General features: G+C 50.3%; 1 protein-coding gene across 1 annotated transcript in view; it reads right to left on the minus strand.

Moving 5' to 3' along the window:
• COL22A1 (collagen type XXII alpha 1 chain) overlaps window positions 1–16,050 on the minus strand; it is a 260,806-nt gene that overhangs the window by 51,527 nt on the left and 193,229 nt on the right. The window contains exons 41-44 of the mRNA XM_027132542.1: window positions 11,522–11,557; window positions 10,548–10,601; window positions 9,244–9,288; window positions 4,946–4,993 (exon numbers count right to left, since the gene is read on the minus strand). Of these exons, the coding sequence (XP_026988343.1) occupies window positions 4,946–4,993; window positions 9,244–9,288; window positions 10,548–10,601; window positions 11,522–11,557 (183 nt within the window). The remainder of the gene's footprint in view (window positions 1–4,945; window positions 4,994–9,243; window positions 9,289–10,547; window positions 10,602–11,521; window positions 11,558–16,050) is intronic.

Raw genomic sequence — 16,050 nt, forward strand, 5'->3', positions numbered from 1 at the left:
CACTGTTAGGCACTGTGCTTTTCTGCTTCGAGACCACAACGAGCACACGTCTTGAAGGGCTCATGGTTCCATGTACCAACTGACGCAAACAAACGTATTAACTAGGGCTTCTGGGATGCTGCACTGGAGAGATCGGTGAAGACTTGTTCATATTCAATGAGGTGATGATTCAGGTGACTTGGCATTCAAATCGGTCTCTAGGGCTTCCCTGGTGGCGTAGTGGTTGAGAGTCCGCCTGCCGATGCAGGGGATGTGGGTTCGTGCACCGCTCCGGGAGGATCCCACATGCCGCGGAGCGGCTGGGCCCGTGAGCCATGGCCGCTGAGCCTGCGCGTCCGGAGCCTGTGCTCCGCAACGGGAGAGGCCACAACGGTGAGAGGCCCGCGTACTGCAAGAAAAAAAAAATAAAAAAACGAAAAATAAAAAAACCAAAAACCAAATCGGTCTCTAATTCAGGATGGAAGGGCTTTCGTCATCAAAAAAGAAACTCTGAACTGTCCACCTTCCTTTTAGGTACTTACTCCTACTCAATATTCGAAGCTTCTTCGGAAGTGTCCTACTCCAGGAAGCCTTCCTGATGGCTTCACACTGGGGATGTGTTCCTGCTCCCACAGACCCAGGAATTCCTGCTATGGAAGCACCTGTCTCACTATTGAGATCTGTTCATAGCTCCAAGCCCTCCCCACCAAGCAAAAAAGTGTTAGCTCTCCGAGAACAGAGATAGAGTTGCTCTATCTTTGCATATCCACTTCGTAGCAAATAACCTTCCGCAGAGCGTGAGTTCCATAAATGAGGGAACCAGCCGACCCGACCAACCACCAACCAACTGGCCACTGACCTTCTGGCACCCAGTGTCATCTTCCTTTAGTGGTGATTTCAGACGCTGGTTGAATGTTTTTGGAGGATGAGGAATACCAAATGTCGGGCTACATGAAGAAATGGCAGATGAGAGAAGCGGAAGGATACTGTTTCCAGTTGCTGTTTTTTGTTTGGAAGAGTGGCAGGCTTGGGAGGAACTCATCTATCTCATTGATTCCTAGACCTTCGCTATAGCTCGTTAAAATGAGATACAGCCGTCAAACATGGCAACAATGCTCACAGGATGAGATTTTTTGGACGTGGTGGGTGCACGAGTGATTCGGAACCGTTCTTCGCAGCGGGATCCACAGCATAAAGAAATTGTATCTGAGCAATACAAAATGTCACTACTTTCCCATTTCTTTTCCATTTGCGGCATGGGTAACTCAGCCTGGGTGTGTCTTAGTCACACATTCTGTGTAGGATTGTTCCCTGATGACCAGAGCAGCCCCCAGCAGCCCCCAGACTTGCCAGTGAGGGGGCTGGATCAGGTCCTGGAATCCAGTGAGCACAGGGCGAAACCAGCCCCCCACCTGCTGTCCTACCAATGCTCACTTTGGCTCCTGTGCACCTGGGGCCCCTGGTCCCTCCTGACCTGGGCTACCGGAAATGCCTTGACACTAGTGCTGGGGCCCAGGGTGGGCTGCCCCAAAGTGTCTCAACAGCATATAATTTTGAACTAAAGATACGTAAGAAATGGCCAGTGCAAGAGGGATGCTGGCCCTTCTGTCTGTCTCCCTGAAAGCAAGAAATCAACCTCTAATGTGAAAAGTACCCTCCCTGCATCTGGAGGTAGAACAACCACTTCATCCCCAGAAACAGGGATTTCAAGGCGGAGAAGCCTGTATAAACAAACCTTTTTAAATTTACTACCCTAAGTCCAAGCTGCGTTTAGATTCTTCACTAATTAAGGACCCAAAGCCTAAGTTTCTTTGCCCTGTCAATTCCTCACAAATGTATTGCTTCTTTATCCAAAAAGTATAAAAGCTGCCTGTTTTGGCCACATCTCAGGTCCCATTTCTATGAGACCTCCACGTGCACAAATTAAAATGTATTTATTTTTCTTCTGTTAATGTCGTGTGTCAATTTTATTATCAGTCTGGCCACAAGAACTCCAGAGGGATTACAGGGGGAAATTTCTCCCTCCCTGTCACTAGCCAGGGTTCTGCTTCCGGCTAGACGGGCTTTGCCCAGACCACACCAAAGCCTCTGCCCACTTGGGATCACGGCTTCACCTCTCCGAGCCTCAGTCCCTTATCTGTGAGATGAGAACCTCAGAGTCTGGGGAGAAATACATGAGATAATGGATGAAAAACGCCTGATGCCATGCCCGGCACACAGTGACAGCATAGGAATTTCAGCTGCTACATGTGTCACTGTGGTTTCAGTTGTTCTTTTCCTCCCTGAATCTGTTGCTTTGTCCCCCTGGCAGATCAGACGCCCCTGATCATCAATACCGACTCCCAACTTTTCCACTTAACTGAGTCATCTCAGGCGAGTCACTTAGCCCCTTTGAGTCTATTTCCGTATCTGTGAATGAGGATTGTTCTCCTACCTCAGGAGAGGGATGTGAAACTGAAATAACACGTGTGAAGCAACTAGCACGTTGCAGGGTTCCAACTGTAAATACAGACTCCCTCTCGCTTCCATCCCCTTCGTTTTTCCTGAGACACTTTCAGCAGACCCGGCTGGCTGCGTCACTGTATTTGGTGTGGGACAGCATATCAAGAAAGTGCTCAATCAAATGTGTACAACTGGAGGAGTGCCGCAGTCTCTGCCCGGCATAGGATTCACCTCCAGATCATCTCATGCAAGTTCTTGCTGGATTGCTGAATCCTCACTGCAGATTCCTGCCAAAGGGTTGTGGAGCCTACATTTCAAACCTCTGGGTGACAGGCAAGAAACTCACAACCTGCCCTTTGTCAGGTAGCTGTCAGGAAGCTCGGATGCATGCAGAGATGAAGTCGGAGAGCAGAGGGGCTAGAGCACAGGACGTGGAGGTGGTCACACTGGGCTTGAGTCTTCGCTCTGCCACCATCCAGCTCTGTTGCCTTGAACAAGTGACTGATCCCCCTGTGCCCAATCTCCTGCTCTGTAAAATGCAGCACGTAGTAGTACCCACCCACTGGGTTGTTGCTGAGGATAGGATGAAGTAATATTTATCCCAGGGAATCATCTAATGGAGAGGCCCTGAGGATGACCTCCCCGGGCACAGATCCAACTATGGAAGTTCATTAAACAGGAACTCTTAGGAGACAAACTTTCTAACCAGGCAGTTTTCCAACTATCAGAATGAGGCAAATTTTCTGTTATAAAAGATACCTTCGTAGCAAAAGAGGGTCCTGCCGCCAGCCCACCTGGACCAGATCATCATCAAGACGGCAGCAGGTGATTATAAAACAGGGAGCTGGGATAGCTGACTTCACAGACCTGGGCAAACCCACAGAGCCCAGGCTCTTGTCCACAGGGTTTCCAGGCAAAGAACAGCTCTGTAGGGCCAGGGAGTCTCAGGTGCTTCCCTGAATGTAGGTGCTCACATTCTCTCTGCAGTTCCTGGGTGCTCTGAGGAACACAGCTGCATCCTTTAGCAGGTAAGAAGTACCGATTTGACGAAACACCTATCTTAATGCTGTAGCCGTAAAGCATTAACCCATGCAGCGTCCACCCCTATTATCATTGCCATCAGGACCGGGACACCTTGAGGTTGAAATCCTTGGTGAGGCTGTGGGGTGGGGAAGACAGGGGCCAATGCAAACCCAGGGCCTTCCAGCGGGACACAGTTAGGAAAAAATGATCGAGAACAGAAACGCCTGTAATAAACACGGCTGGAACCAATAGATAATGAATTCTTGCCATGTCCTTGTAAAAAACAAAACAAAATTCCCTCTTGTTAATGAAAATCAGGAAAGATTGCTCTATTACTACTCATTTTCCAATGAAATGTATAGTTTTCCATCAAGGCATCTCAACGTATAAAGAGATGAAAAGGCCCAAGCTTCTGAGAAGGATTTCTTTTCCCTTTTGTTCTCCTCCCTCACTCTCATGCAAGAACCAGGTATTTTCCGACACCTCCCAAGTGGTTTTTAGAATACAGGAAGCGAGGGAGAGGGTGGTCACACAAAATCCAAGGCCAAGCTTCACCCGAAGCTAAGACAAAAGCTTGGAACAGAGGCAGCAAAGGGTCCTCCACACGCACAGCCGCAGGACTGCTCTTCCTGAAACACAAATCTTATCCTGCCTCTGTCTCGCTCACAGCCTTCCCCAGTTCTTCTCTTTAAGCGCCGAGGTCCCTGGCCAGGCTCCTGGGCGTCCAGCTTTCCATGCCCTATCTCAGCAGAGCTGTGCTGAACTCGCGTCTTCTGTCGCTCGTGGAGAAGGCGCACGCGGTTCGGACCACGAGCGCAGCACGCGCTCTGATCTGGACTCAGCCTGGCTAAGGGCCCGGCAGCCGGCTCCACCGCCCTGCACCTGCACTCTGGACCTCGCCCCAGAAGAAACCCCACCCGGCCTGTCTGACTCTGCCCATGCGTCCTCTCAGAACTCCAGGATGCACTCCTGTGTGGGGTCAAAGGTCAGCCTCTGGAATCAGTGAGGAGTGGGCTCTAGTCTCATAAAGTCACTGACCCTCACAGTGACTCAGGTTTCTAACAAGCAAAACAAGAGCATAAGCAGTACCAACATCAGAGAGTGATCGTGGATATAAAACAAGAGCCACGTGGGAAGCATTTCGCATAGCACTGCCTGGGAGGATTTCCTGTGATGAGGGATCTCACTGTCCAATAAGATCGCCACTAGCCACAGGTGGCGAGTAAGTACTCGGAATGTGCCTAGTGTGACCAAGGACCGGAACTGCTAATTGCATTTAATTTTAATTAACTTACATTTAAATTGACACATGTGGCCAGGGGCTGGCACACTGGGCAGCGGAGTTTAGCACACAGCTGGCACACAGTGAGTTCTCAACAAATGCTGCTATCATTGTTCATGTTATAACATAGTTGTTCGGACAAAAAAGCACATGTTATTGAGATCTCTAATCCCCCATCACCATTTTCAAAATGCATGCACATTTATTTCATGCTTTTACCTTAACCAAGAGATTTATGTCCCCTGGAGACAGCAGTGGAGAGGGGCCCTGTCAAAACAAAAACCAGTAAATACAGACACACACACACGCATGCACACTGCAGCCTTCAAAACGGAAGCTGTAACACATGACGAAGCTGGGCCGGGCACGGGATGACAGGCGCCCTGCCTACGCCCCATGCTTGGGAGCCACAGGGCTGCCAGTCCTGAGTCTGACATCAGCCTTTCTGGTCCCCGGTCTCCTTCTTGTGGCCCTTTCTCTTCTCCTGGTGGCCTCTCCTCCCCACCTCCATCAAAACCAATAGGGCCTATGGGTACTGTGGAAGACAAAGGGGCAGATGGCCCTTTATTCCCCAGATGGGTAGCAGCCGTTGCTATCAGTCATTCACAATCTAGCATGATTTTAAAGCAACTTCTTCAGCTTTCGTAGGTGAAATAGCCTTTTCAGCCTCATTCATCATTATGAGCTGGAAGTCTCTAACTTCAGGAAGAGTTCAGAAATCAGGAGTAATTACATAGCCTCTGAAGGTGTGTAGGAGCCCGTGGGCCACTGACTTCACATTCAAACCCACGGTGAGCTGGAACATGGCATGCGATGGGGTCAGCCCGGAGCCCAAGCGGAGCAGAGGCTGGGTTCACACTGGGGGTCAAGGGACATGAAGCTGGGAAGGAAATGGAAACTAAAGGCAGACACTAAAGTGAGGAAGGGATTCTTAGGAAAGAACTGGGAGACTGGTGTGCTACTCTGCAAACTTCTAAATTTGCAGTGGAAACGGAGTGCCAGAGAATCCGCTCTGCAGAGGGAAGGTGGCAGGGTTTCCTCCAGAGTTTCCAGAGTTTTCTCTGTGGCCACAATCGGACTTGTGGCGGCTGATTCCCTCTGATTAAGTTTGACGTTGGGTTTATGCATTATGACTCCAGTCTAGCCTCTTAACGAGACAATTTCCCTGGCTGCCCCCCTCTCCCTGGCCCCACGGGGTTTCTGCCACATCCTGTGGCTGCAGAAAGCCACGTGACAGCAGCGTCGTATGCGTTTGCATCGGATAATCTCGGCAGTGGCTAGGCGTACGCCTGTGTTTTCTGAGTTAAACGCTCAAGTATTCTATCAACACTCTGGTCTATTTCAAGAGGACACCCGAGAGAGACTGGGGTAGGACTGACTCAGATTTGGAGGTTCTGAAGGCACTACTAGCCCGCAGGGAGAGCTCACGTGGGTTGCATCTGCTGAACAAAGCCGAGAACGTCCTTAGTTACCTGAGACCGACCCTCAGGAGGAAGGCCAGCTTGTGCCACATTAATTAAAGCTTTAAAAGGGGGAGAGGGGTTTTATTTTGACGCCTTATTATTTTCCCCTGGGAAGTTAATAACCTAAGATTCCTATTGTTCAAATTGGGACATTTTCACACTGCTGGCCTTGTATTCTTTGGAATATTTTTCTGCTGTCATTTGAGCCCCTTGTAGAGTTAGAATGAGCTCTATTAGACAGCACGGCTGGGCATCAGATAGAAAAGGAGAACAAGGAGTGAGTTTTCTGTGTAGGTACAGCGTGGCCTTGGGGATAATTCAGTTAATGTCCTGTTGTGGTCCATTTCTGTGGGTCTCACAAGATAGGTCTGAATACACAGGAGCAAGGCCGTTGTGGGGTGGTGGCCTCCTGAAGGGGGACACAGGACGCATCAGAGATTGCCACGTTTGCTCTGGAGGAATTGGTTGTTGACGGGATAAGAGAACAGGAGTGGGAAGTGCTGGGGTATAGGAGACATAGTCTGTGCCCTGCTTAGACCCTCCTTCCCTCCTGGCGTGCCCAACCACCAGCTGCCGGGACGCTGGCTGGAAGGTCACACAGAGACGTTACACAGTCAATAATGAGCTGACATGGAGGTGAGAGTGGCCGGCCTCTCGACTGGAGATGGGCCAGCTCCACGGGGCTGCTCACTCCCCGTAGGCTCAGAAGGAGCCTAGATTCCAGCTGAGCCCACAACTTTGACTGCCTTTTCCCCACCACGCCCTGCTTTCTTCAATCCTGGCAGGTTTCACCTCAATCAGTTGGCACAAGAATCCTCACCAGAGGCTCTGCTTCCAGAGAACCCAAGCCTAGACAGAGGGATTCCCAGGACAGTGCAGCCCTGGAGAAACACTGTAGGCCCCACTCTCCACCCCCTAAGGGACGATGACTGTAGTAAAGGCTTAGCTCAGCAGACCTCGGTTGTCCAAAACCTGCACATTCCAAAGGTCCGGCCCTGGCTGGCTTCTGGGAGATAAAGTCTAAGTCCTTGGAATGCCCCACCCGCTAAGAGTGCCTTTGTTTACCTAGGGTCTTGGGCCACGCAGATAACTTATGCTAACACCGTGATCTATGGCAGGGTCCTTGGACCACGTGGGAGGGCTGGAGATGGTGGAATAACCCAGCCCAGCCAGGGAGGCACCAAACCTACGAGACCCGGACACCAAGGTCTGCCTGAGCGTCCCTCAGTGGCGACACCTGCTGCATTTCAGAGCACGCATGGTCATCCACGTGCCCTCTGATTACACACAACTGCTGGGAAAACTGAGTGCTGGGAGGGGACACCTGGAACCCTGAGCCTTGTCTCTCAGGGCCTCTGCACTGTGCGTCTCCTCCCTGTGCTGCTCTTAATCTGTAATAAACCATCAACCATCGTGAGCCTAACAGCTTTCCTGAGTTCTGGGAGTCCTTCTGGTGAATCACTGAACCAGAGGGGAGTATCGGGGACCCCTGAAAACATGACTCATCTGATTAGTGAGATCACAGAGACCGACGGCTACCCAGTGGTACTTGGGACCACCTGGGGGGAGCGTGTTCAGTGAATTTAAAGGTAGTCAAAGAGAGACCCATTCTCTCTCTGTCTCCCTCTCTGCTCTGCCGGTGTCCTCCCGTGGACATCACAGTTAGTCCACCTTGTCAGCTGGACTCTGCTGATGTAATTTTCTCTGCAGAGGGGTCAAGGTCTGGATTTGGGAGGGGTCATCTGAACCCCCTTCAGCCTCTGGCCTGAACCTTACTCTTTCACCCACTTCACCTGGGACTTGCACTTGGGTACTGGGGTGGCTGCCGTAGGTCTGACTCCCTCTATCCTCCAGCAAGACTTTTCACTCATCCCACTGGCAGGGCTTCATTGAAAAGTTCCTGGACGCTTCTAGGCAGACCAGGTGCCCCTCCAGATCTCTGCTGTGCCCAGCAGCCCGGATAAGTCAGGAACAGATGTCCACGCCCTCAGGGGCCTCCAGGCCTTGGGTCCTTGCCTGAAACTTGTAGCAGGTCAGGCTCACAGAGGAGAAAGATGGCCTCTCCGACCCATCCTGAGGGGAAGCTCCTGCCCAGGGGAGCTTACTGGAGTCTGACACCAGCCCTGAGGCCTGAGATTCCCCAGTTGCAGCTGCCACTGGTTCCTCCATCTTGGGTGGTATCTTCTGATGGACTCATTTCTCCTGTGTCTTCACAGCTGTCGCCCCACTCACCCAGACCTGCTCATCGTCACTGTTCCTTCCCTGGAGGGCCCACTCGGGGCCTGGTTAACTGGCTAAGCCTTTGGGGCTTCTCTGGCATTGGTAACTTAATTGGGAGGCGGTTCCCCAGAAGGTGACTATGCTGCACACGAAGGAAGCCTGCAGGAGCCTTGGGCTATAGTGCGGATGGATATAGAGCCCAGGACCAGACGCTCAGGGCTGTCCATTTCCGCTCAACCTGCTCTCGCCGTGAGAGAGGAAAGAAAGTTTCTTCTACTCTAAAAGGGGGGAAGCCAGGAGGTACTGACATTACTGAACAAAAGGGCAGGACACGGGCCGGTGAGGAACTTGCCGTGAATGCGGCTCTAGTCCATTTGCTCTCCCCCAAATCACCATTCATCCTTCTCTGTCCTGCTCCAGGCCCGGGAGGCTGCACCCTGGGCATGTGTCGGGGGACTCACCTGCCTGCTGGCTCTCGGGTGAGCTGGACCAATAAGAGGCACGTTAGGAAACTGGAGTGGGGGGCGGAGGCACTGCTCCCTCCTTGCCTCTGGCCAGGCTTCCTGGCAGTGGCTTTGAACCCACAGTGACAGCCCCCATCTTCCCCACCAGCCTCGCTTTCTCTTGGCTCTGGAGAGAAGCACAAGGTGGTGCTGGCTTCCCTCTGTGCTGTATCTCTGGGGGGCACAGCATCTCTGCTTAGCTCCCTCTGCCCACAGCTTTGTCAAAAGCCCCTTCTTAAAGTCTCTTGCGCTATACGAGCTGCATTCTATTCTGCCCGAACCCCTGACTGATGATCAAGACTCGTCCAGAACAGGTAGATGACATACATACCGGTTTGCCAGGAGGCCCTCTTTCTCCTGGGTTTCCAGGTACACCCTAAGAGAAGAGAGAAAGGACATTAGTTCTGCTAAGCACATAATCCTGACCCACCCTGCACACCCTCTCCCCCAACCTCTATAATCTGCCGGGTGTAACTCAGTAGAAAAAAAAATCACCCAACCGTGAAGACTGGCACCAATCAAAATTCAAGGTTTCCAATCTCAGCTGAATACCCGAAGCTTCTCAGGAAATACTCAACTGTGCCGAATGTTCAGAACAGTAAACTACCCCTCCTATAACTCCTTTCCAAAACATGGAACCGAAAACCACTCGTGCATGCAAAGTGTGTACCTGTGTGTGCACGTTTGTGTACACGCGCGCACACACACACACACACACACACCCTATCTTAAATTTCTGCCATCCTTTTCCAAACACAGGAGGAAGGACCAGCTTTGAAAAAGAAGGCTCTTCTACGGAACTGACTCTAAGGGTGTAATACTGAGAGTGGAGCAGATACAATAGATTCAAGTATTTGGAGACAGGAATGAGAGGGTAACTTTCTTCTCTGAAACAGAACCCAAGGAAGGGAAGGGGAGGGTGATTTATTGTTCCTGTTTATAGTGAACCAAAACTATAGACATGGAAAGATGCGAGTCTAAGCAACAAGTCTAGCACTACTGGTTAACGGTGCCAGACCTCTGCTCCAAGAACTCATGGTTGTCTTTTATCCATTTGGTCAGTAAGTCTGTATCGAGTAACATCTACGTGCCTGTCACCCTGTTAGGCATCAAGGACCTAGAAATGCATAAGACACATGGTTCCCACCTTCTTGGAGCTCAGATCTATCTGAATGAGAGTCAGATCACAGAGATAAGAGACGATTATCACTGTCACAAAGTGGGAAGAGATACAGCCTCAAAGAGTATTAGCTAAGTCTGTAGAATTCCCTTGAAGGGAGAAAGCCATTACACGGATGAGTTAGGAACAGGTCCATGGAGAAGACGATACCTGATCTGAGCAGAACTGACCAGCTAGGTACAAAAGAAAATTGACAAAACAACAGGAGGCACTGCGTGGGATAACCGGAGCTTACAAGTTTCTGAAAGCATCACACAAAAGCCAAAGAAGTGAAACTAGACAATGCAAGCTTACAGGGCACAGGGAAGAGAGGAGCAAAACATACAAAATGTTCATGGGGGAGGGGAGACTAGTGAAGATGACCAGCTCCCATGGGGGCATCCTGGTCAAGGGAGGCAGGGAGAGGCTGGAGAAGGGTTTGGGAGACAGAGCCGGCACCCTTTGCCTTTACTTACGTCTTGGCCAGCTGGTCCCTGGGGGCCGGGGAATCCAGGTGGGCCTCGAGATCCCTGAAGAAAAAGAAAAGACATCCCACCCACAGTTTGAGGAAAATAAGGCCCCCCTTTCCTCGGGTCGGTTCTCCTTGTATAGAAGGCCTGGCGCTCTGAGGACTCTCTGGTGGAACGTGGGTGCCTGAGAGCCGCCTTCTCAGAGCTTACGCATTTCACTGCGCTCGTGGAGGTGGATGCATTAAATACACACAGAAAGGATGCCCGGAAAGTCTTCCCCGTGAGCCTGACTGCCCAGGCCCCCTTTGCAGGCCCCTTTCTTGAGTGGACAGGGCAGCTCCTGCAGTGAGACGGGCCTGAGCTCACCCCGGGTGCCGTGTGGATAACCAGCCCCGGGTGCTGGCCAGCTGGGTAGATTGCCCTATAAGAGGCCCAGCTCAGAGCCCAGCACTCAGGTGACCATTACTATTTGTTATTGGAAAGTCATTCCCACTCTGATGAAAATTTCTAGACACTATCAGGAATCAGCACAAATCATCTCTCATGATGGATCTCACTTCCTGTAGGAATTTTCCTGGGTCTTCCACCCACCTTACAGATTAAGAGAGAGCCCTCACTTGCTCAGGGCTATGTGGCCGGGGGTGTGAAGCCAGGATTCAAAATTAGTTCCTCTGGCAATGTGATTAAATTTGTTTAACCATGGCTGTCCTTCTGGGAAGCAGAGATAGCAGAAAGCAAAGGCAGCGTCAGTCTGGCCAACGATCAGATCACCATCACCGTGCTCAGCGCGCTGGGCAACGCCCCACTCCCTCTTACTCCACCATTCCACAGGTCAGTGCTTACACCTTGGCGAGTTCGCACTGTTTAACATTAAAGATTTTTTGAAACTATTGTATTTTCTGGCCTCTGCAATTTGAAATTGCTTTGATCGCATAATTTCTCCCATCAAAACCCAGCCCTCTATTTAAATCATACTGTACCTGAGGTCCTTTTTCTCCTGGTGGTCCAGGGGGGCCCTAAGAAACAAACAAATAAGCTAACGAGAAGTGAAATGTTTATTTAAACATGCTGTGGTGTTTATTTCTAAGCGAGGTCTTTAACTGTCCTGAAAGGAGGAGCTGACTTCCCCCATCTTTAAGACATAGTGTCACACCCTCTCATACCACCCACTATCGTTGCACGTGGGAATCTTCCTGGAACCTTCTCCATTTGCCACTGAACTAGTGCCACCCCATCCTGGCACCCACTGGATGTCTGACACTTGAGCCCATCTCTAGCTCTGGTGTGGAGTGGAACCAGCAGCCCAGCATCCTCATGCTGTGCCCCCTTTCTGCTTGGGCAGCACAGACCTTGGGGGGGGCGGGTACATCCAGAGACAGAATCCCCCCCCACACACACACGGGTCTCCCATCCTGCGAGTGTGACCAGCCTAGAATCTGGCTTCCGACGTTGCACTGAAGATGCGGCCCTTGCTCGAGGCATTAGTGTCTATTTTCAGTTCCTGCAGTGAGCAGAGCTGCCCCTCAGCCCTGAGAAGGCTCTGCCCTGCCTTTCTGCCTGGACACGTTCTTGCCACACGCTGGTTCTCAGCTTAGACGTCAGCACCCTCGGAAATCTTCCCTGGCTTCTCCCAGGAGGCTCGTTAGAAGTGGTCCCCAGCCCCTGGGTGCATCCCATCACAGACATGTGGCCTAGTGCTGTCATCGCTTCGGGGCCCGTCTGTCCTCTCTACTGAAAGGACTGCGTGCTGTCTTGGGGGCGCTCGGCACGCTCTCGCCAGTGCTCAGCACGGCCCCGGGTGTGGTCAGGACGCAGCAGACCACAGCACACGGCACTCTGCTAAAATTAACATTTTATGGTATGAGGAGAACTGGAAAATCACGTGTTATCATCCTTTCCATTGACGATCAAACTAAGGCCCAGAAGAGACAAAGAACCAGCCCAAGCCACATCGGGAGTCACTCGCCAGGTGGGCTGAGTCCTACCGCCTGTTCTCGGTTCCGTGCACCTGTGCATACCTGCAGCAGTGCCCATGAGAACTTCCAAGATATCCCAAGAGGGAGAAGAGACTTCACTCAGAGGCACAGGTTTCTGGCAGTATGACAGACCAGGTAACCTAAAAGCCTGCCCACCAAATATTTCCCAGAACTGCCTGATAAAATAAAGCAAGCATTTTAAGTGCAGAATTGAGCACTAAAGGAAGAAGGGGACATCTCCAGAGGCCAAAGCCAAGAGGGCAAGTCGGGCAGGTAAGACAGTGGACTCAGGATCCCACCTGGGGTCTACCTGACTCACAGGTCATTCTCCCTTCATTAGCTCTCACTGCTCTGTCAAGCTGTAGGTCAATGGTACACATGGACCAATATATACACATCCGAATTTCGTTCCTTTCAAAGTAGTTCCTTACTGAGACTGCACACTTATTCTTCAAGGAAAGGGCTTAGGGACAGTTTATTACTGGCCTGGGCAATGCTGTCAGATTTCAGAGGCGCCTTTTGTTTCCAAATTAAACTCCATGATCCACCTCAAGCATCTGACTTGTTCATTAGACTAAGCTCCGAATTCCTCTCTCCCATCATTTAATATGGAATCTACATGTGAAGCATGGATTTTGTTGTCAAAAAGGTCTTCACTTCAAATCGGAGCTTCATCAGTTATTAGTCATTTGACCTTGAGCGTGTTACTTAGTTTCTCTGAGCTTCAGACTCAACACAAATACAAAGCAAGGTGATCACCCTGCCTTGTGTGATCAGAAACAGAAGATCCTCTAAGTAGAGAAGCAGACTGGTGCCTGGCCCATACGTAACAGGCATTCCCACGCTATCTTGCTCGTATACTTTTAAGAAATAGAAAAGTGTGCTGTGGAGGAGGGATTGTATCATGACCTCCCAATGTCATTCCTAAATCTGAAGCCTAGACACGGGTTCAACAATAATGACCCTCTTTTCCGAGATTACGCCCTCTGATGGGTTTGTTCAAGAGTCACTTTACCCAAAATACATATTTTGGCCTTTGACACCATTTTTCCACTAAAAGGAACTCCAGCTCCTTGTAGAAATGACTGATCCCAGATCTGGGTGAGGAGTACGGACAAATCTGGAACATCCTGTCATTCCAAAGAGCAAGGAAACTACCGAAGACTGGAGGGTCCACTTGAATAGTCTCCTATTTGCATCAAATAAGACCATCTGAACAGTGAAAGGAAGAATAACTGCAATATATTAAAACAATTCAAATGTGTTTAAATCCACGGGTTCAAAACTATTGATAAAAAACAAAAACACCTCATTCATCATCTTTGCAAGACGCTAGGGAACCAAGTCGTTATTTGAAAATGATTAAAGGGAAAGCATTTATATTCTGCCTTCCATGTGAGCTGTTCCACTGGGTATCCGAATTGTAAATGAGGGAACATCTCTCCACACAGAAGTATCCTAGCTAACACATAAAAAAGAACTGACCGAACTAGAATAGCACCAATTTGCAAGCCCTGATGTGCTAACTGATCTACACCTTGGCTATCAAAGGGTGTGAATGTCACAGCAAAGACACCACTGGACATCACACGCCTCCTGATGGCAGTCTTGCCAGAAAGATCAAACCTGAATCTGCTCCAGCCTCGACGCCCAGGTACGGGTGTATAGGAAACACAGGGACAGAGTAGTGCTAAACTGTTCTGTGAGCAAAGTCCAGACGGTGGGAAGTTCGAGACCAAACAATAAATCTTGTCTCATCAATTAAAATATTGCCATTTATATTTATATAAATTTGAAATCTGATCCCCTCTCTCTCCCTCCCATAGATATCTATTTGAAAACACACTCATTTCATTCTCCATCATCTTTTATCTGAAGGGCTCATGGGTACCAGGCTAAGTGCTGCGCTTGCCTTTCATCAGCCCAGTGAGCCAGGCGCACTGTCTGAACCTCTCTAAGCCTCAGTTTCCTCATCTGTAAGCTGGAAAGAATCATAGTTCAGGCTCACAGAACCACTACAAAGACTGAGGAGGGTAGTGCACGTAAAGGGCCTCCCACCGGAGCCTGGCCCGTTGTATAAGTGCTCAGCATGCCTTAGGAATTATTATTAGGAACAACAAAAAGCCTTGCTGAGATTAGAAAGGAGAGTTTTCAACCAGAAGTGAGAGTAGAAATTTATTTAAAACCTTTTTTTTTTTTTTTTTTCAAGAGAAGAATCCCCTGAGACTTTAATCTAAAAAGCCGAGATTGGGATATTCAGCTCCTGGTTATACAGGGAGCCCTGGGGTCTGGGGTGGTGCGCTGTCGGTAGGGACCCTCCCCAACCCCTCCTCTTCTGCCCACGGGACCCTGCTCTGCGCACAGGACCTTGCTCTGCGCACAGTGCAAGACGAGAGCGCGTGGCCGGGAATGAAGCCCTGCAGAGCCTGTCCTGAGTGTCGGCTTTGAGGTACCTCTCAAGAAATGCCTGGTGTCCCCAAGTAGCAGCCGGGCAGATGGGGCTAGCTGGCTGTACATGCTTGTTTCGAGGGGCCACAGGCCAGCCTAACTCCGGGACAACAGGAGTGGCTCTGTGGTTCTTAGAACCAAAGGAATTGGACTAAACCAGCAGATACGACATATGAACAGAAACAACGGCTAGACTTGCAGGTCAATAGTTCGGAAGCGGTAACGTACGTGAGAAGACCCTGGCACAGGAAAGGACAATGTAAATGTGAACTTCTGTTCTACCACTGCCCTGCTTGGGCATCTGCTTGGAGCTGCAACGCTGGCATCCAATCCCAGTTCTACCACATCCTAACTGTGGCTGCAGGCAAGTGTCACATCTCTTAAGTGGTTTCCTTTATTTGTAAAATGAAAGGGAGAACAAGATCTGCCTGGAAGGGTGGCTGGGAGGATTGGATGAGAAGTTGTCCACGAGATAAATGAGAGAATGGGCATGGGTGCCCTGCTCACGTCGGACCCTGCCAGTAGGCAGGCCACGTGAGCTGTGGTTATGACTGCTCTAGCTTTTAGCGGCTTTCATTTCTGTTCTTATTGTATTACTCCCTAGAAGAGGGGGAGCAGAAGAAAAAAAAAGAACCTACCAGTTAGGACGCGTGACACCTTCCAGTTAGGACACGTGACGTCTGTTTTTGCACACAATCAGCTCCATGCTTCCTTTTCCCCGATCACACTGTTGGTCTATTAAGGGCTGTTGAACTAGTTTTCTTTGTATGTGACCCTCAGCGCCTGAGCAAACAGGCGTCAGAACAAGTGACTCCAGAGAGGGAAAACTGAAGATGTAGAGAACAGAGGTGCAATTTCAGCCAGCGAAGGCTGAGAAAGACGTCTGAGAAGGATTTTTATGACCTCAGAAAGTCCAAGGCAAGGTTCCAAGTGTTATTACCAATACTACCACATTGTAATCTGCCCAGCACCCCTGATTCGTAAGGAAACTACTGCTCAGCACGGAGGCTTGGGGTGCGGGCTGCCGGCGGGAATCCCGCCCTTGCAGACCTCAGGCTCCGAGGCTCAGCGAGCTTCAGCAACGC

Source organism: Aethalodelphis obliquidens, unplaced genomic scaffold (genome assembly GCF_003676395.1).
Source record: "Aethalodelphis obliquidens isolate GAN/ISIS:26980383/991018 unplaced genomic scaffold, ASM367639v1 scaffold41, whole genome shotgun sequence".
Lineage (NCBI taxonomy): Eukaryota > Metazoa > Chordata > Mammalia > Artiodactyla > Delphinidae > Aethalodelphis > Aethalodelphis obliquidens.